At 42.9% G+C, this 26,276-nt stretch overlaps 1 protein-coding gene across 2 annotated transcripts in view; it reads left to right on the plus strand.

Annotated features, from left to right (window-relative positions):
• Nucleotides 1-26,276, plus strand: part of FAM135A (family with sequence similarity 135 member A) — a 938,545-nt gene that overhangs the window by 532,735 nt on the left and 379,534 nt on the right. For both annotated transcript variants that reach the window (XM_078648016.1, XM_078648017.1), the window contains 2 exons: nucleotides 9,356-9,510; nucleotides 16,153-18,523. In XM_078648016.1, the coding sequence (XP_078504142.1) occupies nucleotides 9,356-9,510; nucleotides 16,153-18,523 (2,526 nt within the window). The remainder of the gene's footprint in view (nucleotides 1-9,355; nucleotides 9,511-16,152; nucleotides 18,524-26,276) is intronic.

Below are 26,276 nucleotides of genomic sequence, written 5' to 3' on the forward strand. Positions count from 1 at the left end.
TCCATGGCCCCCCTCAATCGTGCCGAAAACATCAGGGAATATTGTAATCTTTCTGTACGGAGTGCCTTCTTTACCTCCAGGAAGGAGGCCCGCTGTCGCTGCACTTCGAAGGTATAGTCAGGAAACAGCGTCACGTTACCATTTTCCACCCTGAAGGGGCCCACGGTGCGCGCTCTATTCAGAATTTTAATTATTGTTTTGAAAATGAAAAATAATTAGAAAAGAAGAAACCTATTATTTTTGTAAAGAACTTTTTTGTTAACTTTTACATTTTTCCACCTCTCTATTATTTTGTTTTAATCTCAATAGAAAAAGGAGTTCAGCGTTTTGATTGTTTTTAATAATAACAGCCAGTTGCTGTGTTTATCTCCAGTAGAATACATCTCTACAAGAATTGAATTACTTACATAATAAAGTGAAATATAACACACTAATACATATGGAAGTTTACTTAGTGGTTTTCGAGATTACATTTATACTAAACTTAGACAAGAATATTCAGAGAATATGAAGGTTAGAAATTGCTTTATTTGTACTTTCTCTTCTGCAGGTTATGCACAGCTTCCCATATACTATGGGTTATCTTTCTCAGTGTTTGTTAGTATATTTAATAATACTTTTGTCTCCTTATTTATTGGATTTCAACATGTCACTGGAAAACTTAATTATCCTTGAGGATGGAGAATATAATAATGGTATTAACATTGTACATTTTTGCATGAATATATATAGGCATACTATGAAAGGGCAATAAAGATTGTGAGAGGTTGGAAAGATGAAAAGATCAATTAAACAAGAAGAATTTAGATAGTCAAATCTACATCCTAAATTGACAACGGAACAATAGAGAGATGAAATATTTATGGTGTGTTGTGAACCTCTTAAAGGTGGCAAGTCTGAATATGGGGGAGAGAGTGAGTGTGAAAGGAGCTGTGTTGTACATGGTGATTACTTCATGGAGAGAAGATTCTAAGAGGAACTTATTATTTGTGCAGTATGACTGCCTATTTTAATTTGCCACATAATTGGGTTGGATCTTCTTATCTTGCTTTAGTATTTTCTAGAATTTATCATATGAGTGGAATGGATGATGAGTTTGGTTTAAAGAGAGTGAAACAAGGATTTGAATAGATAGTCCTAACTAGATAATGTGCTATTATTCCTCCTGTAGGTATGGCATTGAATGATGTGAAAATTAGAGGTTTATCTACATTGATTGAATCGTCTTAAGTGCAGCTGGAGCACCTACTCAAATTAATTCAGTACAAATGTTTATAACTATGATGATTCAGAACTGCTTAGCATTAGATATTGTTATTACGAAGACAGTCAGTGTTTGCAAAGTACTAAAGGGAAAGAGATGCTGCATTTTTACTCCCAATAACAGTCAAATTATTAACTCTTCTATTACAAACCTGACTAATCTCTCTCACGAACTTCAGTCTTTTGAAGAGGATGGCTTATGGGAAGCTATATGTTCCTCGGTTACTGAGATAGGGAAGGGTTTTTAGTAAGGTATTGTGAGTGGATCAGTAATTTGGGTGGAGGGACCTTACATATTATATTAACCCCTATAATCATAATGAACTTTGCAATTATTCTGTTTCTCTTGTTAAAATTTCTGGGTGACTGATTAAAAATTGTGGCTATAAACATTAGAAAAGACCATTAAAGAGTAAGTGATCTGAATATTACGAGATAGAGGATATCAAAGATCGTGTCTAAAACCAGTGTTAAAGATGGGAAGGAACGTTACAGAAAGAAGCAGAAAGTTATGCTAACTGAATAGTTCCTGATTAATACAGTTTTATTAATTGTTTTAGTGATTTCGCTGCTTCGGTATGGGAATCCCATTTTAGTAAACTGTATCAAGAGAGTCTTACAATCCCTATAGAGGTAGTTTCTGACACCCCCTCTGAGCTCAACGAGAAACTAGAGTTCGCTTTGGGTGAGGTATTAAATGCAATGGGGAGACTTGCACAGGGGAAGGCTACGGGTCTTGATAAACTCCCCGGAGATTTATTCAGACACCAACCCGAGATCTGGGGTCCCTACTTGCTCATCATTTTCAATTCAGTTTTGAGAGGAATGGAGATCCCCTGTACTTGGCTGGGCGCAGAGATAGTACCGATTTTAAAAAAAGGGCTCCCCTCTGCTCCCAGCCAAGTACAGGCCGATCAGCCTTATAGATGTACCCCAAAAACTTTTCGCCCGTCTTCTGCTGGACCAGCTCCTGGATTGGATGGAGGACAATGCGATCCTTAGTCCTCTCCAGGCAGGCTTCAGGAAGAACACATCCACCATGGATCAGATTTTTCGCCTCGTTCTTCTTTTCTGGAAAACGGCAGGGATCGAGGGGGGAAGTCTGTACATGGTGTTTGTGGACCTGATGTCCGCATTCGACCTAGTACCACGCGAGAAACTATGGGTGGTTCTTAGGGAGTGAGGTGTTCCCCCACAGCTCCTGCAAGTAATAATCAGGCTCCATAATGGAAATTTTGCCCAGGTTAGGTGTGGGAGGGATGGGGCATTGTCGTCTAGGTTCCCAGTTGGCAGAGGGGTAAGACAGGGTTGTGTCTTAGCACCAACCCTGTTCTGCCTCTACGTCAACGGCGTAATATCTCACCTTGACAATGTCACCAACAACGACGCCCCTAGGTTGGCAGGCAGAAGGGTTCCGACAATTATGTTTGCCGATGATACTCTCCTGCTTTCCAAATCCCCGATGGGGATCCAACGGATACTGGATGGGTTTGGGGATTTCTGCAGGGCTCATGGTCTCGAGATCAATGCAGAAAAAACAAGTTCATGGTATTCAATCCCTCGGCAACAACTAGGCCAATTCCAACCTTGGGATCGGATAGGCTGGAAAGGGTTAGAACGTTCCAGTACTTGGGGGTAACTTTACATGAAAACCTATCTTGGGCTCCACAGATAGCAAGATCTCGCCTAAAGCTATCGCAAATGGTGGGGGCCATTTTGAAGGTTTCGAATTCTTCAACCTTCAAGCCAGTTAGTCCAGCCCTGGAGATGTACAAAACTCAAGCCAGAGCAGCCTCATCATATGGTGGTGAACTGTGGGGTCATAACGCTGGGACCGACCTTGTCAAGGTGGAGACCAACTTTCTCAGACGGTTGCTGTCTCTACCACAAGGTACGCCTCTTTTACCACTGAGATTAGATTTGGGGCTCCCTTCAATAGGGGACGAGTTAGCCCTAAAGCCATTGAGGTTCTGGCACAGGCTATGGTCCACTACCGAACTGTCCCACTACAGGCAAGATTTGAAGCACGTCCTGAGCTATAATTGTTCCGACAGAATCCCATGGCTGGCCTATGTAAAACGAGAATTTTTCCGATTAGGCTTGGCTGATCTATGGGATGATCCCGAAAGAGGCTGTCTTGGGGTGTCCCGCAAAATGCTCACTAAGATCTTTAAGGATAAAAGCCTAACCATGCTCCTGTGCGCCCCGAAAATTGGCACCCGCACTGAACAATTTCTGGTTTCCAAAAGTTCTTTTAAGTTTGAAGAATTCATGGATATTATTTTTCCCATTACTGCAAGGAAACTTTTTATCCAATGGAGGTTTGGTACACTGCCCCTCAAAGACTTTACAAGTAAATGGTCTACATCGGACGACAAAACCTGTCCTGGGTGCTGTACTAATGTGGAGGATGAACTGCATGTCCTGTTTTTTTGCCCTGCTTATAGTAGACCAAGAAAGTACTGGCTAGTACCCTTGTGTAGGAATCTAGGCTTTAGAAATTGTTTACAATTGTATAGAATTCTAAAGACACGCACCCTGCACTGTATTGTTTTTGCACTAACCAAGTATTTAATGGCTATGTGGTTGAAAAGGAAAAAAATACTGAAAGGGTAATCCATAACCGTGAAATGAACTACAGTGATTGGTACCTTAAATTTCCTGGATCCTTACATATACTAAATTAAGTAGTTTCTGCTTCCTTGCATTGTTTTTATATTTTATGTTGACATGTGATTTTATTTGTTTTTTTATTGCATCTTTTATGGTCTTAATGGCCGAAATAAAGAACTTTTGGATTGGATTGGATTATAAAATAATCACTGGGGAGATTTGTGTAATAGTTTTTGGGGTTTATATTTTGTGCAATAATAATGACAAAATGCCTTTTTACACTTGTTTAACATATACGGACTGAATTAACATAATTGAAAAACAATTCCAATGATGTGTAGACGTGTATATATTAATATGGTTTAGTAATACCACATTTCCCAGTAAAACACAATTTTTGACCTAATGGATATCATCTTTGTCCCTAACCTCTGCTCTGATGCCGTCTGAGCACATCCTTTCCCCACAGGCTCCACAGCACACAGCCAAACTGAAGTCATACTAGTTTATTCAATTTCTATATTGTTTTGCTCATGATGAACTTTCCGTGGTGCGGATATAAGGTTGCAACAATTATCTATCTCAATCATTTCAATGTTTAATGTTTCATTTTTCTTCGGCTATCTCCGGAAGATATTCGTATAGAGGATGTTGTATTTTGTTTTAGAATTGGTATAGGGCTGAAATGTTTTTACTCAGCTCATTTGATGTTCTGGAGGTGCCTTAACGCGAGGACACATTGCCTCTTGAAATTGACGATTAGCATCTCCAATACAGTAAACCGTGGGAGAACCAATTGAGGTACATTTTGGGGTGTCCATATTTTGGGATACAGTTTTGCTCCCAGACTATCAGGTCTCTTAATATGTAGAGATGTCGCTCTTGCCTATTTCGACAATCTTAGCCTGATATGTCTGCTGATAATATTGCCTGCTGCGTTGATTTATCTGAAAAGAAGTATGTTATTTGCCACTGTGCTTCCTATCAATCACTGTTTAATTGTGCTACTGCTTGTGTCTTCATTTGTACTTGTTTCAGAACCGTAATGTGTGACCTGCATATGTTGCTGGAGCCTGTTGTCATGTTTGGGATTCGGCTTTGTTTTTGTATTTATAATTGTTGTTGTAAATTGTATTTATATAGAGCTTAATATCCCTGACGAGGCATTGAAGCGCTTTTCGGCACATAGTGCACTACTCCAGAACCAAGTTTAGAGTATTTTAGTTAGTAGATAAGTAAAAAAAGATGATTTTTTTCTCTTAAATGTGCGCTAGAGGCGGACATGTTAAATACTGTGTCTTTTTGATTTCTGTCATGACGTGAACTGTCGTGATGGTATCAAGCTGTCGTGAAATGCATTGTGAGAAATGTTTACAAAGAAGAGAAGACCTAGTATGGGCATAGTTTTGCAGCCTGATCAAGGGAAGAAAACTGACCTTGATGGTGCAGATTTGAAATCATCATTCAGGGTTAGAATTAAAAGCAAACGCCTGCTAAATGTGTGGGGCTTGAGGCCAGAGGCTGTATTGGTAAAATGCAGGGACATTGATTAGCACTGTGGTCTTCTGTAGTCGTTAAACTAGTTGCAAACGAAAACTTACAACAAGAGGCAGAGACAAATAACTGAATACAGAGCGGAACATCCATAGAACGAGGTATCCAAAATGGTTTACACAAAAACTCAAGAAAAAAGCAATTTATGTAAGGGTTTTTTTAATAACACCACAAGGGATCACGCGGCTAATTCTGAGCGCTTAATAACAACTGTATTTTAGGTTAATGAATCCACTCTGAGTAAAGGTATGCTATCCTATATGTAGTTTGTACTCTATTTTGACACAGGAGATTTGATATACTGTTCTAATTGCCTGACTTGCACCATGGAGACCGGACTTCTAATCTCGATTATGGAACTTGACTGAAAAATGTGTGATTCTATGGAAAATGACATTGTTTTCCTGTGCTTAACTTGAAAATGTGCAATGTATAAATGTGTTTGATGCTTGGATTAATTTACTGTGTTGTCTGTAGTGTTCCATTTACATGCTCCCATCACATCACATTATCTCCCCCACACATACACACACATTTTGTTTTGCGTAGTGCCTCATCTTTCGATGCTCCTGTTACAGCATAAAAAGTCTGAATGGTTCTGCTGCTGCTTGATACTACGTTTGCAATATGTCCTACAGCTACATTTCTTTGTGCCTGTAGATAAGAGTGGCTTACATGGGTAAGATTATGGGTACTAGTGCAGGATGGGGCTTAGTTACCATACAACTGGTTTAGTAGGTAAAGTAAGTTAGGGAGTTCTAACTATATGCTGCAAAGCCATTAAGGGTAGATCAATACGACTTGGCCATAGAGCCTTGTAATACCAGACAAAAGTTTAATGCTTGTTTGTATAGCTTGCTTTTAGGACTCTTCTGGAGGAATGTTGTTTTGGCTCTTCTATCAGAGACAGAATGAGTGTTCCAGAGTCTCGAATCATTTCCTTCCTGGAACCTTGCCCTTGTGGTGTAGTCTGTTGTAACTCTGTTAGAGGATTACCTGGATATTATCTTTTCACAAGTTTCTTGGGTAGTTGTTCATGTAAGGTCCACACTCGTAGGTTGAACAACATGTACTTTATTGCATAAGTAAATTGCTTGTATGCTCTTAATGTTGGATTCTAAATGTACAATCTAAAGCTAATTTCTTAAGTTTAGCAACATATTCATCCGCAGTTTTGTTCTTTCCCTTGTTCCTGGTAAGACCCATGCAAACTTTAGGTGCATAATAATTATCTAAAATGGTAGCATTAAAAACATTCACGTCTCCCACTATAACTCTTTTCGTAATTTGAAAATAAATCTTTAGCCTAATGGGACGCAAGGAATGTAACAATATTCTCTACCTCTGTTCTGCTAAAAAAAATCAGTCTTCTGAATTGCTGCCATATAATTTCAAAAGTATTCTTTACAATCCGCCCATTTTAACTGAGGTTCACTTCCTGATGACCAAAAGGCTGCGGGTGGACTGATTGTAAATTTTGCGTAGAGACGGTGGGGTTCAAAGCAGTAGTAGCTGGTGTGCTCATTTGGTATACAGGAATTGTTCAGTATCCACACCTAGAATTAGGGTTAGTCCACTGTCCATGCCTCACCAATGACAAACACCAGCTCTCATAAGACTGTATTCCACATGTATCTATTGTTCCCCTCAAAACTGGTATTGGCTCCAAAGCCAGTGATGAGCAGGTAATACCCTCTAAAATTAGTAATGATGCACAGTTGAAACTTCAAAGCTGAACACTCCAACAACAGAAATTTGTCCAGAAGCTGCTCAACAACTGGTACTCACCTATTATTCCCTTATTCTTTTTTTTCCTCCACTTGTCACTGCTGTTTGACTGGTTATGCCGATGCTTCCACTTAAAAACGGAAACACTTCAAAATCACTTCAATCGAAAACACTTCCTTAAAGATGGGGGCACACAGTACTCACAATTACGCAAACAATGTTGCATGCGGATGGGTAGTGAGTCACTCGATACCTTCAAGATGGCTTCGCAACGTCCCAGCGTCGATGCTCGCACATGACTACCATGCAAAGCCGCACTCAAATATTTAGAGATGCGAACATTATGCGCATGAGTGGTTTCAGCGGCCACCTACTCGCTGTCCAGACTTAAGCTCCCAAAGCACTCACGGCAACGAGCTGGCAAAGACGGAAGTGAGCTTGGTAATACTCACCTGACCTCAAAAGAAATATCAGTCAAATTTCTCCGTTATATTTCGTTGCATGAAGTCCCAGCTAATATTTGAAAGCACCTCATGCTGTCACGACATCGTGGGTTCCTCTTCAGGCAAGATCATTACCACTTGTAAGGTCCACACTTGTAGGTTGAACATCATACTTTTTTGGCGCAAGTAAATTGCCTGAAGAGCATACAGCGGTTGTCCACAGCGTCGCTCACCGCCTCTAATCCATTCCTTTTTCCAAGTCCCCACTCACCACCAAGAACCCTCATGACCTCACGTTTCACAGCTAGAACTCGATGTCGTACAATAAGCTCATAACAGTAGTGTATAGTAGGGATAAACCTGTGCCGATATCCTAAACCAATTCTCATACAGAGGTTGTTCATGGGGCAAATACATTGAAGTCAGATATGCAGCACTTCCTTATTTGTTGTTGCTGATGAGTTTCCCACAGAGGCAACACATTGCACAATCATGTCCAATGATAGCTGACTCTAACAGTCCTGTTTTTGCCTACTATAGCACCCTTGACAGTCCATCTATATTGAAGTCAGGCTTAGTTGTGCACCAATCATAGCATTCCAGCCTGATCTGCCATGTCAGGTCCTCCGTAGGCAGAAATACAATTAACCCTTGACCAGTTTCCGACTTCTGTGCCTGCTCATTGAGCTTAATGGCTCAATGAGCAGCGGACCCACCTCAAGGCATACTTTTTTCAAAGAGTGTTGGGTGAATTATACTCTGCTACTAATAATGGCGAGGCTACATTCCGCCCCATTATCTTGTTGCCTCTCTTCCACTCTAGATCGACACCAGCCATGTTTAATCAGTTGTTGTCCTGCCAAGGGTAAAAACATTTCGAGCCAGATCGTTCCTATTGGAACTTGATCTGGTGTGAGTTGCATGAAGGTAGTTCTTGTCTGGACTGGCACAATGGACAAATAATTGATTGACTGTAATGGGGCCCAGAGTAATTAGCAGTGGCTGACATTAATTCATACATTGGACTCATTGCCTTTTGTGTTCCTCACTAAAATGTAACATCAATGCACTGCTCAGGAATGTCCTGAGGAGGAGGGGGTTGGAATTTTGTGGGAACAATGAGACACGAGAATTAAAAATAAGAATATCAGTTTTCCATCACTGCGTTACTTCATTACTAAAAATGCTTTGAAACTTATCTTTGCTCACGACAGCAATGAAGATTTGCATAAAAATATTTTCTTGCAACACATAGTAGTTCATAAATAATGTAGTTAATACTGGTAATGTGTCAAAGCCTACTAATTATTTGTAGTTTATTCTTAACATGCAGAATACAAATGTTGAATTGATTGAAACATAGGGCCTGATTTAGATCTCGGGGAAATTGTTACTCGTCACAACGGATACAATGGGATTTCTACTTCGTCGGACGGGATATTCATCACTTTTGTGATGGAGTAACACATCCACCGAGATCTAGTTCAGGCCCTAAGTCTTGAAATACACAAATCCAAAACAGTCTACTAAATGCTTAAAGCCGTGTTCGGATACTTAAAGCTGACTTTAATATAGAAACGGAATTGATCGATAGGAGGGTATGTCACATGAATAGTATGGATCTTTGATCAACAGGATGTACCAAGCTTAGTTTTTCTAAATCATTTCACAATAAGGTTTAAGATTTGTAAATAGTTTTTTTGTTCAGTTAGCATTTTGATTCATTCATTAGTTGAAACCGAATTATTTTGCAGTGCGCAGAGCCATCTACAGATGTCTACAGCCATCAAAAACTCAACATACTTCAGTACTCTACCACCTCTTCCCATTGAATGCTGTGAACTGGATGGAGACTTTAACTCACTGCCTATAATATTTGAAGACCGGTATTTAGATTCTGTTACGGAAGGTAAGTGTGTGCACATTGACATTTTTGAAAGATTTTAGAATGGAGACCTGATGTCAGTGATCGTGTTTTATACATTGTAAACTTGGTGCAGGAGCCGTTCACTGGGCTGAGCAACATGCAGGAGCATAAATGATAGCATCGTACTACATAGGCTTTCTTAGCTTGGAGATTAACAAGGTCATAGACGTGGAGGAAACATAACATTCAGTTGAGAGATGAATAGATATAGATATTATAGATACTGATCTTGCAGTGTCAAATGTCATTGTGTATATAAAGTTTGTCATGGGTGAAGGAGACATACAATGAAAGTATGTAGATGTTAAAGCAACGGGTTTCAGTTTGGGGGAGATAAACACATTTTTGTTGTAGCATGTTCTTTTTTTGCCCCCTTTACGTATTGTTGGGTGAAAACCTGCTAATGGTTCTCCTGTTTTTAACCATAGAATTTCCAGAGTACGATTTTTCATGCACTGAGTCCTTGTGAGTCCACAGATTTTCTGAATAAGGTATTTACGTATGGGACATTTCAAAACTATGTTGCCAATAACATTTGATGGATGAGAGGACAGGAGTGTTGCAGTCAAGTTTGTTTAATTCAGTCAGCAAAGAAGCATCAAAGTGTAATACTGCTTTCAAAGAGGCAAGATGAGTTTTTGGAAGGCAAGTTGATAGCATACTATCATATTCCAGATAAGCATTTACTAGAGCTCTTACTGCCATATTGAGGTCTTTTTCAGATAAGTCTTTAAGGTGTTTGGGTTTCTGTAAGTTAAATCTGTCAGATGTGGCCATTGCCTAGATGTGGTCTTTCAGGTGTTGCGGGGAAACTGAGATAAAGAAAAAGACAAGACTCCTCTTGGCAAGAAAAAAGCAGATTTTCTGTCGCTGCAGGGAGAGTAGCTATCTCCACACAGGTAAACAGTTGGTCTTAAGTGGCTGCTCCCAGATAGCCCATTAAATAGTCACACAAGCGAAATCTCTTACAAAAGGTCAAATAATAGGTTACTCAGAAAACATCCTATCACCTGTGTCTTTAAACTCCTGACTTTTTCCTCTACACATTATTCATTGTAATTCTTACAGTGTGTGTGTGTGTGTGTTTTATTGCTCTGCTCACAAGACTTCTTATCAGATTCTGTGTTCTCTTGGCTAACTCAGACTCCTGCTCCAATTCTTCAATCACGTTTTCAATGTGTTGAGAACACAGAGTACATGCTTGTTGTGCTGTGCCCACGAATTCATGTAGGCTCGCAAATGCAGACTTTCCTTTAAGACCTTGCTGATCATGGACACTATTTCTTAGTAAACTCTTCACATGTCTTGCATCACTTTGTGCCTACATTGCTCTTTCACCACTTATAAATCTGTGATACGCTCTACTGGTGTCTGCAGTGGCGTAATTTCTTCACATTTAGTTTTCTCTCTAGCACAGGTTGAGGTTTTCATCTAGAATGAAACCAAGGGATTTGGCCCAGGTGGCCATTTCAAAGGTAATCCTTGATTTCCAGTTGATTTAATCCTGTGTTGCCACACATATTTTTTAACATTCGGGTTAGAGCAGTAATTTTTCCTTGAGGACATTTGATTTCAGATATCTCTGCACCCTGCACGTTTCATTGCTTTCCCAGTATACATTTAGTGTGCGTATGCATTTTGGTGACTGAATTTTAAGATACCTTATCACATCTGCAGTCACACCTTGGGGGATAAGAAGATAGGACTTATGTTCACCAGAATTGAGAAATCAGTGATCACTGAGGAGGTGGCCCGTTTAGTACTGTGATAACGTCTGATACCAGTTTGATAATTACCAACAAGATTGTTGTTCTGTACATGACATTTTAATTGCGTTTTCACACATCTCTGTGGTTTTAGCTAACAGGAGTAGTACGGTGATAGTGATTGTTTTTTAGTAGGGATAGAATTTAGGTGTGCAAAATGCAATTGTTAGTAATTGGGGTGTTGACCCTGCTCAAGCAACAGCCCCAATCCATGTCAGGGTGAACCACAAAACCCTAGTTACCCTCTGGTAGCTTGGCACAAAAGCAGGCAGGCTTAACTTAAAGGCAATGTGGGAAGTATTTATGCAGCACACAAACAATAATGTGGAAAAAAAGAAAATACCCACATCAATTTAGAAAAAAAAGTCAATTTTAATAAATTATTTGACTCAAAAAAACTCCAATCAGGAGACATGCAGTTATTAAAACTAGTGCCTAAAAGATCAAAGTGCCAATCGCACCAAACTAATTGCACGAGACCGGGTCAAAGTAGCAAAATATGGCCAACTGCGATGTAGCATGGATCGGATGCAAGAAGTGAATTGGGCATGGTCGATGTTAGACTTGGCATTTTTCAGTGGGTTCAACCCCAGACATTTTGGCCTCATATTTTTGACCCTGTTTTTGTTGGTTTTGGGACTCTGGGCACTTTACCACTGCTATTCAGTTCTAAATATGCTCTCCATGTAAATTGTGTTATGGATTGATCTTTCCATGATTGGCTGTTTGATTTACTGCTAAGTCCCGAGTACAGTGCTCTGTGTGCACCCAGGGCATATAAATCAAATGCTACTTGTGGACCTGCAGCACTGGTTGTGCCACCCACAGAAGTAGCCATGTAAGTGTATCTCAGACCTGCCACTGCAGTGTCTGAGCACAGTTCTGACTGCCATGTCGACCTGACAAGTGCACCCACTTGCCAGGCCCTAACTTTCCCTTTTCTACATGTAAAGTACCCCTGAGGTTGGCCGAGGGTACAACCATTGGGCAGGGTGCAGTGTATGTGAAAGGTAGGACATGTACTGGTGTGTGTGTCATGTCCTGATAGTGAAATACCGTGTATTTCGTTTTTCACTATGGAAAGACTATCTGTTCCATAGTATAGAATGGGGGATACGTTGTAACATCTTACAAGTATAACTTCCCATAGGGGAAAGATAGAGAAATTGAGTTTGAGCTCTCTGAACTCAGAGTTTAAGAACACATATTTTAGTAAAGATGTTTTTTGAAATATGGGTTTAAAATGCCACTTTTAGAAATGCCACTTTTAGAAAGTTGGCATTTTCTTGCTTAAACCATCCCGTGTGCCTCTGCTGGGTTGTGTATTGACTGTCTGGTTTTGGAGTCATGGGGGCTGGGCATGTGCATTCACTGTAGTCAGCGACTGTGGGGTTGAGGTGCGTCCTGCCTTTCCTGGTTCAGCCAGGGCTGGGCTGAATATACGTGGACTGGATTGAGAGTACTGGGAGGAGATTCCCTTGCGCCTGAATAGCCATGATCTGCCTTACACAATACTGTCTCCACCTCCTGCCAGGAAGCTGGGTCAGAGAGTAGAGAACTGGTTTGGAGTAAGCTCAGAGACTCTCTGCCACATGAGAACAAAGGGAAATGTAGTATAAATATTGGGGCCCAGACCCCAGGACTTTAGAACTCGTTTAGACTCAGAAACCTACCAAGAAGAGCTGGAGAAGCTGTGAGGAGGATCTACGACTTTGCTGTGTGCTTTGCTGGGCTGGCTTGCAGTTGCTGCTTCTGTCTTGGGTAGAAAAAGATCTGGACTGAATTTTCTGCAACTTCTTTGAGTTTCTTCAAGCTAATCTGCTACCAGTACTGAGAACTGTGTATTTTGTGCTGCAACAGAAGAAAAAGCAACCAAACATTAAAGAGGTTAAAAATACTCTTCACAACTTGTTTGGTTGTATTACTGTGTAGGGTGGCATTGTGGCTATTGGAAGGAGTCACCCTTTCCTCTGGCAGTCAAGAAGTAAACTTGAAAGACCGTCACTGCTTCTATCTAGTCTGTTTAGATTTCTATTTGAAGAACAAATAAAATATATTCTTCCCTTGGAAAGGTAGGTCCATATATTTAGAAATCCATTCTCCCCCTCCAAGGAGGAGAATAACAAAGTTGAGTACATTCTGACGGATCATGTTTTTCGTGGTTTCATTTTTAGGTTTCACCTCAAAGCTGCCACTGTATGGCAGCACTGAAGTGATGCTTATTGGGGTTACCACAGGACAAAGGACTGGCTGAGGCAAGCAAATCTGTCTGCCAATACCTCCATTGTGCCCATGTCCCCTGAACACCTGATGCATTTCCCTGCTGAGGCAAGGAATAGGACCACCAACTTGTCAGGGTTCACCTCCATGGTAGGTATGGCACAGAGTACACAGGTTTAACTTAGTTGAAATGCTTCTTAACATTGTATAAGAATGTTTGAACATTAGCTCCTGTTGTGCTACACTGTCATGTTTTCCTGATTTCATTTTTAGTTTTCACCTCAATGATGCCACTTGGTGGCAGCACTGAGGTGACACCTATTGGGGTTACCATAGAAATACATTGTTGTAACGTTGCTATACATGCCCCAAAACCCAGTGCTATGCAAGCTGAAAAGTGTGATCTTATGATCCCTTAGCAAGAAGTCTCTGTGCAGCATTGCCTGTACTGCCTCATCCTTACCAACGAAGAGTATTGGTGGAAGGAAGCAAATCTGTCTGCTAGTGCCTCCATTGTGCCTGCCTCCCCTGAATACCTAATGACCTTCCATTCTAAGCATTTCATTTGTGCTCCAAGTACCACAAGGCCCTTTTAGGCACTCATGCCAAGCTTGTGTCAATCTGATTTGCATGTTCATTACAAGAAAGTGGGTTATTACTTGTGGGGAGAGAGCGGTGTGAGTCAAGGAATAGGACCACAAACGTGTCAGGGTTCACCTCCTTCGTAGCTATGGCACAGAGCAGACAAGTTTAACTTAGGAAAATGTGTAAAGTATTTGGAGTAACAAAACATCGTCAAAACTCAACGCAATACAAATCCAACTACAATTTAGAAAAAGAGAGAAAAAATTAATTAGTATATTGTCACCAAAACAATAAATATCCAATAAGTGGAACAGAGATATTTTTAAACATTAAAGGCAAAAAGAATCAAGAAAATCTAAAACGCTAAACCATAGTCACTATTTGTGGTCGACTGGGACCTAGGTACGGTTTCAGGCCAACCTCAATTGAGCGTGGGTCAGATATGCCAAGCAGGTTTGTCCGGTTGAAAGATTTTTCCTTCTGACTTAAAGGGCCTGATTTAGATCTTGGCGGATGGGTTAATCTATTTATATTTCGGGCAAAGGGATCTTTGTCAGTGTTGTGCCTGAGAACCCATCCACCAAGATCTAAATCGGGCCTTTAGTCTCTAACATGGAAGTCGAATTCTTCCAGCAAGACCCCTGGACACGGGCCCACTGAAGACGTTGGTTTTGGGAGGAAAAGCTCAGAGCAAGAGAAATTAAAATTTCACAACCGCCTAAGTCCTTGTATCGGGTGGATACTTTTCGCCCTTTTGCCCAGTCATGATTTCGGTCTTCAGACTTGGGGCCTGATTTAGATGTTAGTGGACGGGTTACTCCGTCGCAATGGTGACGGATATCCCGTCCACCGAAATATAACTTCCATTATGTCCTATGAGATTTATACTTCGGCCGACGACATAACAGTCACCTTTGTGACAGAGAAACACATCCACCAACATCTAAATCGGGCCCCAAGTCTTTTTACATGGAGCTTAAATCCTTAGTGGGGCAGGTCGGAGGCTGTCTGCTTTTCAGGGCCAGTCTGGAGCTTTAACCAACAAATTGGAGCATCACGTGCTAGCAGCAGAAAGCTATTTTTTGGGTCATCATTGCAGGCCCACTAGAGTATACGGAGGAATTGGGGAAACTCCAGATGTAACCACTGGGATGATTGAGTGTTATTGATTATCCCATGCAAACACAAGGAGATGGCCACTGGATACAAGCTAAGCTGGCTGATGAGGTATGTTACCCCAAAACCGGCCCGAGGATGCTTGTTTCCGGTCCAGGGAAGACCTGGCTTGGCAGTTCGGCTTGACTGTTCCCACGAGGAACAGGGTCAAGACTGATTTGCATATAGCTGGGTCTGAACTGGGGCGGTGAAGTGAGCTAAAGAATGATGATGGATTCAGCCCAGATCTGTGACTGGGGATGAGTGTCTGAAAAGTTTCAGCGTTCCTTCCATCATCCCCGTGTTTGCTTTATTGATTATCCCACTACAAAGAAGCCAAGGACTTTTTTCCATTTTAGCAGTAGGAATTTTGAACCATTTACGTATTCACTAAATGTCGCTGCTCCGCCACACAGTGGTACCATCAGTGAGTCCCCTATTCTGCCCGGCTTACTGAGGTGCTCCCATTCCCCTCTTAGGATTTCTAATCAAGAGCTACAGAGCCTGGGAGAGCAGAGTTTTAAATATTCAGTGTGATAGCTATTGCCTGGGTCAGATCATGCTATGCTTACCAATCCCTCTTCAGTCCAGACATGCATTCCTTAATCCGAAAATAAGTATTGAGTTATTCGGTCTAATTCATTTAATATATGTATTCCTTTTTAGAGCAATACACCCAATTGCATCTTTCGTGTCTCAGATTCTGTAAAACATCTTTAAATATGCTTATTTTGAGGAGTTTATCCTAGCACCATAAACTAATTTAAAAAACAGTTGTATTCTAATAATTTGCTAAAAGTTTCTCATTATGTAACTAGTATGCTTTTTTTTTTTTTTAAAGGCATTTTGAGCCCTACTTGTCCTTGACTAATTTATCCATTGTGTTTGTTTTGTTAAGATGTGGACGTTCCCTGGTTTGGAGTGCAGAATCTGCAGCGATCAGATTCCAGTAGGTCGGAAAAACTCGAGACTGAAGAAAACTCTTCGACTGGATTTTCTAACCTGGAGACCAAAATTAGATCTGTAGGTGTGGCCAATGTTTGGTCTTCCGAGTCTGACAAACAACATTTATGGCCTCTAAAGGGGAAAAACGATGAGGCAAACAGATCCAAAGCTAAAGCTAAACTTCTGAGAACTATGAAAGCAGAGAACTCAAAAAAACTAGTGAAACAGAACTCGAAAGACAGTGTTGTTTTGGTAGGTTATAAATGTTTGAAAAGTGCAACAACATTAGAAGATAATTCCCAACCTCTTGAAGGCTGGCCTTCAGTCAGTGAGAAGGGAGGGCTGGATCCCTCTCTAGCAGAATGTACTGGGGATGCTAGTTCCTGTCCTGTGCAAAAAAGCCAGAATGAGCACAAAGTCTGGCCCCCCAGTGCAGTCAAAACTGATAAACAGCCTGTGACAAAAGACAGCAATCAGCTAAGTCCATTTGGTTCCTGGAATGCTAGCAGGATAAACTCAGTTCCGGATGCATCCAGTACTTGTGCAGGTTACACATCCCAGGCAGGTCCTGGATTTTTACATATAAGTAGCATGCTGCCACCCAGAGGCCAACCTGAAGACTGTCATAGCCAACAAACTACGTCTCCATCGGGTGTAAGAACCATCGAGGTTAGGCCAAGTAACAAAAACCCTTACAGTGGAGAGAAAGTCACTGTCATCTTTGGTTCAAAGGTAGGTCAGCCGCAAGATCTTGTCTTCAGAGAAGATTTCACGGTGTCGGACGTTCAACCTGCAAAAAATGACAATAGCAAAATTGAACATGATGCTTCTGTATTTGATAAGGAGGCTGATCCTGAATTAAATTTGAAATTATCAGGGTCTGGGGATGGGGTGCCTCGATTAAAAAACAACCATTCTTCTTTTTCGAAGGAGTTTCACATTGTAGTTACTGGCGACACAATAAAAATTCCCGATGGCAGCATCACCTGTGCCTCCTCCAGGTTCTCCGACTCAGGTGTGGAAAGTGAACCTAGCTCTTTTGCACTGCACCCCAATCCGGATGCAGCTTCTGACACAATACTGGAGCAGGGTTCCCACGTCAATGACAGATCTGTTCCTCAGCTTTTGCTGAGACCGGACTGTAGCGTAAGAAATGCAAGAGAAAGCCATTGTACCGAGAGCACCAGTGCATTAAGTGAAATACAGTCCTCCTTGACATCCATAAATTCCCTTCCTTCAGATGATGATGAGCTGTCCCCTGATGAAAATTCGAAGATTTCCATTGTGCCTGAATGCCAGCTTAGTGACAGCAAGACTGTGGTAGACTTGGGAACTGCTCACTTGCCAAAATCTGATGAAAAAAAAGCTCTACTTTTGCAACCTCAGAGTGTAGTTTTTTCTGGCCGTGCTGAGGACACATTACCAGTTCATCCCACTCTCTCCAGCATCAGAGGTCTTTTTCAATTTGCTTCTTCTGATGAAGATACAACAAATGAGGTGAAAAGTATACCCACCCCAATGACAAAAATTGGCATTGTTAGTAGAGAGTCTCAAAACACTGACCGGTATCTAAAGGCTTCAGAGGACTCCGTCATCTTCAATTCAGAGGTTATCCATCTTGGGGAACCTTGTATAATCTCTGGCTCTGTTTCTAGCAACGCAGAAGTCTGTGTGGAAGAGACTAGTGGTGAAGCAAGCCACGAAGCCGTTGAAGACAAATTAGTCATTATTGAAGGACCTTATGAAGTTGAAAGTGAATCTTACATTGCTCTTCCTAACCTTTCACCCGCCAGTAGCACAGACGTGGTTAAGCAAGGGTTCATTGAAAACTATTTTGGCTCTAGAAGCAACACATGTGTTTCAGGCCTAAGCTCACCTGACAATAAAAAGTTTATTAGTCCAGAAAAGGACATGTGTGGGAAGCAAGTAAATTCACCAATCTCTAAAGAAGACACTGCAGATGACGAAGATGAGGAAGAACAAGATCAAGAAATGATTGAAAATGGCTTTTATGAGGAAACTGATCATGCTGTAAATGGAACTGCGGATGCTGACTATGAGCTGAGACATGCTCTTACAGGAGACAAAGTTCTGAGGTCTGAGCTGATAAGTAGTGAGCATTTGAAGGATGGACTTAATATACCTGGTGTCTGTGCACCAGGTTGTTTGTCTTTTTCGTCGGCACATAGGGAGTCTCCTTGTAGCACTGCCGCTTCTTCCAGGAGCAAACTAAACACCATTACAAAACAACCAAGCAGCACAACCCTCAGTTCTACTTCATCTTTGTCCTGGTACGAAAGTTCTCCCAAACTACAAATGCTGGCGTAAGTAATTATGAATTGAAGAAATTGTTTTAAATATTTGTATTTTCGATCAAGTACCTTCTTACTATATGTAAACGTTGCCACTGATATTGTACATAATGCGAAGGCCCAGCTGTGAATCTGTGAGTGACTTTATATTCAACCTATGGATCATCAGCAGGTGTTTTATATAGGTTCTAGGAAATCAGTTTACATGGACTGGAATAAGAATACTGATTTGGAAAATGGAAGCGGTTTTGGGGGATTGTCTGTGGTTTATATGGACAAACAATCTGCAAACCTTTTCCACTTGGGTATGCACTGCGTTCGAAAGATTATGCAGGTTATGCAGGAACACACTTTTTATTTGTTTTCTACCATTGTTTATGTTAATTCACGCTCTTTTATACAAATCTAAATCTCCTATAAGTGTTTTCAATACGCTTTTTGTCATCTTTAATTAGTAGGTTAGGGAACATTGTATTCAAGAAAATCTGCGGCAGGTTCTTTTTGCATTCTACAAGAAGGATGCAGGATTCCGGCGAGGCCTAGCAATGTTGCTGCTAGAATGGCCAGCCTTTTAAGTAATGGTTACTGTTCCCAAACTAGTTTATGTACTCCAAAATACCCACTTTTGAATATCAGAACCTTTTATTTGAAGGTTTCATGATATTTTCTGCTCACTGTTAAGGGAGGGTGCCTCCCTCAGAATTTCCCTTAATAAGCAATTACCATGGAGGTATTCTCCGCTTAATGTGTGTTAGGTACTACTGGGTTGCACAACTTTCATTTATCAAGCAATGGGCTTTTCCCCCACAGAACGAAGTAAGGAATCACCAGGTGCTTGGTGAAAAGGGTTTGCCTAGCAAGTTGGATGAGAGTCGTGTGTGAAAGCACCCAGGCTGTACGAAGAGGGTCATGAGATTACTTGGATCGGAGGGATTCCTGACTAGGAAAAATCCATTGTCGACTTACAAGCTCTAACTGGAACTCTTCCATATGAATGGGTTCCAGGTTTAGAATATTAATGTAATATCCTGTCTGGGAGAGGTGTGGGGTGCAAACAGTGAGAAATCCTACAGCCTCTGACGGAGAAGATCTGAACTTTGATGAGCAGTGGCGTATTTTGATTTACACAGTTTAGATATGCCGCTTGGATCAGGAGCTAACCCTAAAGCAGCATGGGAACAACATTATGGGGTCTTGCTTTCATGTCATAGGTCTTCTCCGCAGAGTGTTCCCCCTACTCCCTGATTACACCAGGAAAACCTTCGTGCAGGCCCTTATTCTTAGTCGTCTTGACTACTGCAACGGACTGTTGGCATCAGCCAACCATGGAGTATTAGCCAAACTTCAAGTAATACAAAATACGGCTGCTAGACTGGTTCTGAATGCCCCTCCTAGATCTCCATCCAAACCTCTTTTGGACAAACTTCATTGGCTATCCGTTCGCCAAAGGGTCAAATTTAAGATCTGCTGTGTAATCCACAAGAGTCTTAAAGTATTGGACCTTCATACATGACGGATAAATTTGTACCATATAATCCTGCTTGCTCTCTCAGGTCCAGCAACCAGCTCCTCCTTCGAGTGCCTACTGTTAGCAAGACAGGGTGGTAAAGCTCTGTCAGTGGTCGGCCCCAGATTATGGAACATGCTCCCCCTGACTCTCAAGCAATGCCCCGACCATCTGAGCTTCCGAAAAAAACGGAAAACCTTTTTGTTTCAAAACTAGCTCTCTCTATTGGTGACTGTTCTCCTATCTGTGTTTCTGGTGTTTCTGGGCGCGGAGATACTCCTTCGGGAGTTTATTCTAGCGCGGTATAAACCCATAAATAAATAAATAAATAAATACGTTAATAACTGAATTCTGTGAGTGACGTACAGGACTGCTCACCATTTGACCATTACACTCCGTAAGAAGACAGAATCAGTGATATAAAAACCCTCGACAGTAAATCTCTGCACAGCCTGATCTTACTACAAAACAGGTGGGTGGGTGATCTAATCCCCTTGGACGACCTCGTCTGGGACGTAGTGTTGGTGTACTCTAGTGATGTGCCGATTTGCTCAGGTTTCAGATTCATGCAGTATGGATCTCATAAAAAACCACATACACAAACGGCTTAAAATCGCCTTTTGTAAAGACTATTAATCTCAGGGTCGATCCCTGTATGCAGCTGTGTGACAACCAGCTCAGAGAGCTTAGGGGCTGGGATATTGCTAAAAGTAGGATAGGATAGGATAGGATGTTGATTTATAAAGCGCAAATTGTTGCCCGGGGCGTCCAAGCGCTGAAAATACCAGGACCAACCAGATAAACAACAGAAGGAGGAGGAATTAGACTGGATGGAATAGGAAAGTTTTCAATTGTTTGCGGAAAGTCGTGAGATTAGAGTTGGATTTTAGGTGCAATGGGAGGGAGTTCCAGGCCCTCGCCGCGTTGTTGGCGAAAGACCTACCTCCAGATCTGGATCTCCTTACTCTTGGAGTGACTGCCAAGAAGGATTGGTTGGATCTTAGATTCTTATTGGGTCTATAATGATGGATTAGGTCCTGTGTGATCATGGGGCCAGAATTCCAGAAGGACTGGTGGGCTATGCACATGGCTTTGAAAGAAACCCTTTGGCGTACTGGTAGCCAGTGAAGAGAGACCAGCCCAGACCTAACTGACTGTCTGCGAGGGATGTCAAGTAGCAGACGTGCGGCGCAGTTCTGCACAATCTGTAGCCTCCTCAAGGTAGATTCCGGGGCTCCGAGATAAAGGACGTTATTAAAATCGAGACGAGATTGAATCAGGCCTTGTACCGCTGCTTGCTTGGCTTCCAAGGGAAGGAGGGGGAGAATTTTCCTAAGCATCTTCATGATGCCGAAGCAGGTAGCCGAAAGTTTGGTGGCTTGTACGTCAAAGGAGAGAGATTTGTCCATCCATATTCCCAGGCTTTTTATGCTATTTTTGGGGGTAGGTAGGGGGCCCAAGCTGAGTGGCCAAAGGGTGGGCGGGAGGCTGGGGACCGAGTTGCCGAGGACCATGAGCTCGGTTTTATCTCCGTTTAATTTTAAGGATGATTGGGACATCCAGGATTTTACCTCCTCTAGGCACTCTCTGAGTCCGCTCTGCACAGGAAGATTGGATTCCTGTGTCAGGGAGACCACCAGCTGCGTGTCGTCCGCGTAGGAAATTATCTTGATCCCAAACGGACGAACGACATCAGCTAGTGGTCTCATGTACAGGTTAAAAAGTGCCGGGCTCAGGGAGGATCCTTGGGGGACGCCGCAGTTCAGAGAGATGCTGGTGGAGACTGAGTCACCATCAAACACCTGGAAAGATCTGTCTTCCAGGAAAGACCGGAACCAGGTCCACGCTTTACCCTTAATCCCGACCTGGGCCAAACGGTCCAGCAGGGTGACATGGCTGACCGTATCGAAGGCCGCACTAAGGTCAAGGAGAATCACTGCCACTGATCCTCCCTGATCTAAGATTTTCCTGGCCTCCTCGGTGACCATGAGGAGGGCGGTCTCGGTTCCATGTTTAGGTCTAAATCCGGTTTGGATGGGATCCAGGAGAAGATGGGATTCCAAAAAGTTGGTGAGCTGGAGATTTATGTATTTCTCCAGAACCTTGCTCGCCCAGGGGAGCAGGGATATTGGGCGGTAGTTGCTCATATCCATGGGGTCTAGGCTGGGCTTTTTCAGCAAGGCCCTCACCATGGCCTGCTTCCAAACTGTAGGAACTATGCCCGTGGAGATGGAGGTGTTTAGGACGTCCCTTAGTGTGGGTAGGGTAGTTTGTGCAGCCGCCATTATTATCTCTGGGGGGGCAGGGTCATTAGGAGAACCAGATTTGACTTTGCGTGCCAGAGACTCCAACAAGACGAGTTCCAGTGGAGGAAAAAGGGAGAGCGTGGGTGGTTGAGGATTGTACACTGGTTCAACGGGGTGTGTAAATGTAGTGGACGGAGGTGGGTTAGTCGGGGGGAAGGCCGAGTAGATGGAACTAATTTTCTGATGGAAAAATTCGGCAACTTTGTTGCAGTGGGAGGTGGGTTTGTCCACTGGTAGGCTAGGGGGGGGGGGTTTGGTTAGCTGTTTAATGATTTTGAAAATCTCCTTCGGTTTAGATTTTGCAAGGACAATTTTCTCCGAGAAGTAGGCGGCCTGGGCTTCCTTTATCTGGCTTTTGTAGTTGCTGATAGCTTCTCGGTACAGAGTTTTATGTACCGATGAGTAATCGGTACGCCAGCGTCTTTCGAGCTTCCTACAGCACCGTTTCTGGTCTCTCAGATTCTCCGTGTACCATGGGGCAGTTTTGTGGAGGCGTTTAAGAGTGATTACCTTTTTCGGGAGTGCAATGTCTAGAGATTGGGAAATCCAATTGACGTAGGCCTGGTTGGCCGACTCAGGGTTATCCGTGATCAGGGGTCGGGTCTCTGTAAGTGCATTGGTCCAATTATCAATCATAAGATGAGACCAGGCTCTCTTAAGTCTTGTGGTGGGGATAGGTTCGGGGGGTTTAGGAATGGTCCAATTGATGGGGATCAGAAAATGGTCCGTCCAGGGGAGGGGTATGGGAGGACAAGTTAGGAGGTTGGGGCAGTTACTAAAAACTGGGTCGAGCAGATGGCCTTTTTCGTGTGTGGGCAGGGTGACTAGTTGTGAGAGCAGCAAGGCTGCTAGGTCGCCTGTTAGAGTCGATGCGGTGAGGTCAAAGGGCGAGTCGAAGTGAAAATTGAAATCGCCCAACAGGATAAAGTTGGGTGAGGAGTTAATGCGTTCAGAGACACAAGTGGGTAAACTGACGTGGAACTGCCTCGGGGGCCCTGGAGGTCGGTAGATCAAGGTGCCTGAAAGGCACTGATTGGGGGACAGTTCAATCTTGAAAGTGAGGCTTTCACAGTCTAGAATGGTTTCGACGACCGCTCTACAGTTGAACTGCTCTTTATGTATTATAGCTAGGCCTCCTCCCCTCCCTTTTGGCCGGTCCTGGCGCAGGATTTGAAAGCCTGCGGGAAGCGTAGCTGTTATGGCTGGGTCGGCTTCCGGGGAGAGCCAGGTTTCTGTCAAAAACAGAATGTCGGGGGAGAGTTCTTCTATTAACAGCATTATTTCGGCTGTATGTTTAGGGAGGGAACGGCAGTTCAGCAAGAACATCCGAAAATGGTAGAGCGGTTTGGGAGTGGTAGTCGGTTTAAGGAGCTTGTGGCACTCTGGACAGAATTGGGGTAGGGTGTCCGCAGAGTATCTTTGACAGCTATGATTGACCGAAGAGGCCCTCAAGCTGTGAAGGAGGTCCACACTGTAACATAAGCGGTTGGTTGGTCGGGGGGCAGGGGAACTGGCCCTTAGCCCGGACTCGGCGCGGACGAGCGCAGACGAGCTTGCCTTATGCGCTCCTTTGGCGCGCATTCGCCGCGCCCGCTGCGCTCGTCCGCTGCGCTTCCTGTGCATGCACATAGTTATAGGGAGGGTTAGGGGGTGTGTCCCTCGCTTCCTCGTGGCCGATGGCGGCTGAGGAGGGCTCTCTGAGACTCTCCCTCTGAGCGCTAGCTCCGCTCTGAGGAAAGCAGGTAAAATACAAGTTTTTTAAAAGCATTTAAAAGCAGTTTTCAAGTGTGCAAAATCGGCAATTTAGCAGCGTTTTTCCTCTCCCGGCTGTGCCTCAGGAGGGAAGTGGTATACAGCGAGCTCTTGAGTCAGCGTGCTATATATGGCAAAAGTGGGCGTGGCTACAGGGGGGCGTGTCCCTCGCTTCCTCGTGGCCGATGGCGGCTGAGTCAAGTAGAACTCGACAGGAAGCCCATCCATCCCTCAGACCTTGCCTCGTGCCAGGGACTGAATGGCTCCCCGCACCTCCTGAATTTGGACATCCCCCTCAGAACCGCCAACACTTTACTGCACACTTGAAATGTCCAGGCATTGTGTGGGTCAGTATCACTATAGATATGCTTAGTAGAAGCCAAGGTAGTAGTCCAAAATTCTGAGTTTATGTTGCCTTAAGTGCACATCCTCCCACCAAAAGCCATGGAGATGGCTAGGATTTGGTTTTGGGTTTTCGAGGGGTTGGCAAGTCAGGCTTGTAAGTGACCAGTTGTGTCCCACTCGCATAGAGTTTATTACACCCGTACTCAGATGTTAGAGTTTGTAAAATAAACAATTATCTTTGTTTGAAGGACTCAACCAACAATGAATACCTTTCTCCCTACTCTTTAGCTTTTTCATAAGTTGCATGAAACTGGAAAATGTTTGTAAAACGCTTAAATAAAATCAAAAAAAGTATGATAGCTCCGCATACCAGAATAATGCTTGTCAGAATTTGGGTGACCAGGGCCTCTCTAGGTAAATATCTGGGGGATGGTGGGTTAGTGGTGGCTCCGAGGGTCATTTATTTATGTATTGATTTATAAAGAGCACAGCTATCCAGCAGGGTCTCCCGGCGCTGGACAGGCAGAGGCAGAACCTCTCAAGCGCTAGGCAACAGGCCGGAATAAGAGTCCAGCCAGGACGCTAAAAAGAAAAGTCTTTTAGTGCTTGCGGAAAGCTAACAGAGAGTGACAGTTCCTAAGATCGATTTGGAGAGCATTCCAAAGCTTAGGACCCAGGTAGGAAAAAGAACAGCCCCTCATATGGACAAGACTAAACCTTGGAACTGAAAACAGTGAGAGACTGGGGTATCTCAACTGTCGAGCAGGCACATAAGGTGTTGCCAGTCTTTGAATATAAGAGGGAGCAAGGCCACATTTGACTCGATACATGTAACATAAGCCTTAAACTCGATGCGCTTATTGACTTTAAAATAATGAAGTTGATAGAGCAGAGGTGACGCAAAAACACAACTATGCAGACAGAAAAGAAGACTCGCAGCTGCATACTGAATAACCTGCAACTGGTGGACTGAGGCTTTATGTGCAACCACATACAGCACATTGCCGTAGTCCAGCCAGGATATTACCAGAGTGTGCAAAACTGTTCTCTGAGCTGCCGGTTAAATTAGCCAGAGGATTTTTTTAATCCATTTAAGAACAGCAAAGCAGGACGCCAAGACCCTAGACACCTGAGGTTTGAGGGGAAAGATTTTTATCAATAATAAAAGGCAGGTTTTTTACTTTGGATACAGAGGCAGGCAAAGGGCCCAGAGTCTCAGGCCAATGTTTAATTCCCCAAAGCTCTGGGTTATTACCCAGAATGAGCACCTCTGTTTTAGTGCCGTTTAACTTCAGGTCATAACTGGTCATCCACGAGGAGAGATTACTCAAGCCAAGCTGAAGCAGGGAGGGCTGTTGATGCTGAGCGGTAGAAAGTGAAAATATAATCTGTGTATCGTCAGCATAAGAAAAGATGGTCAATCCCGACTTCTCAACAATGTCAGCCAGGGGGTGAACATAAATGTTAAAAAGCAAAGGTTTCAAAATTGATCCCTGAGGCACTCCAGAGGTTAAAGCTAGAGTATTTGATTTAATGTCATTCAAAAAGACCTGCTAGGTGCGGTCTTTTAAAAAGGAGATCAACCACCTCAAAGCCAAACCCTTAGTGCCAGAGGCTTCAAGACAGTCTGTCAGAATAGAATGTGACACCGTGTCGACAGCCGCACTCAAATCTAGCAGAATGAGGGCGGCCGTACCACCGGAGTCGAGTTGTTACCTGAGATATTCAGTGACTCTGAGAAGGGCAGATTCAGTACTATGGCCTGGTCTAAAACCAGACTGAAGGATGCAGCAAGTTATAAGTTGTGAAAAAAGAGGAACGTTGAACATTAATATGCCTTTCCAAAATTTTAGAA

This window comes from Lissotriton helveticus, chromosome 6, assembly GCF_964261635.1.
Source record: "Lissotriton helveticus chromosome 6, aLisHel1.1, whole genome shotgun sequence".
NCBI lineage: Eukaryota > Metazoa > Chordata > Amphibia > Caudata > Salamandridae > Lissotriton > Lissotriton helveticus.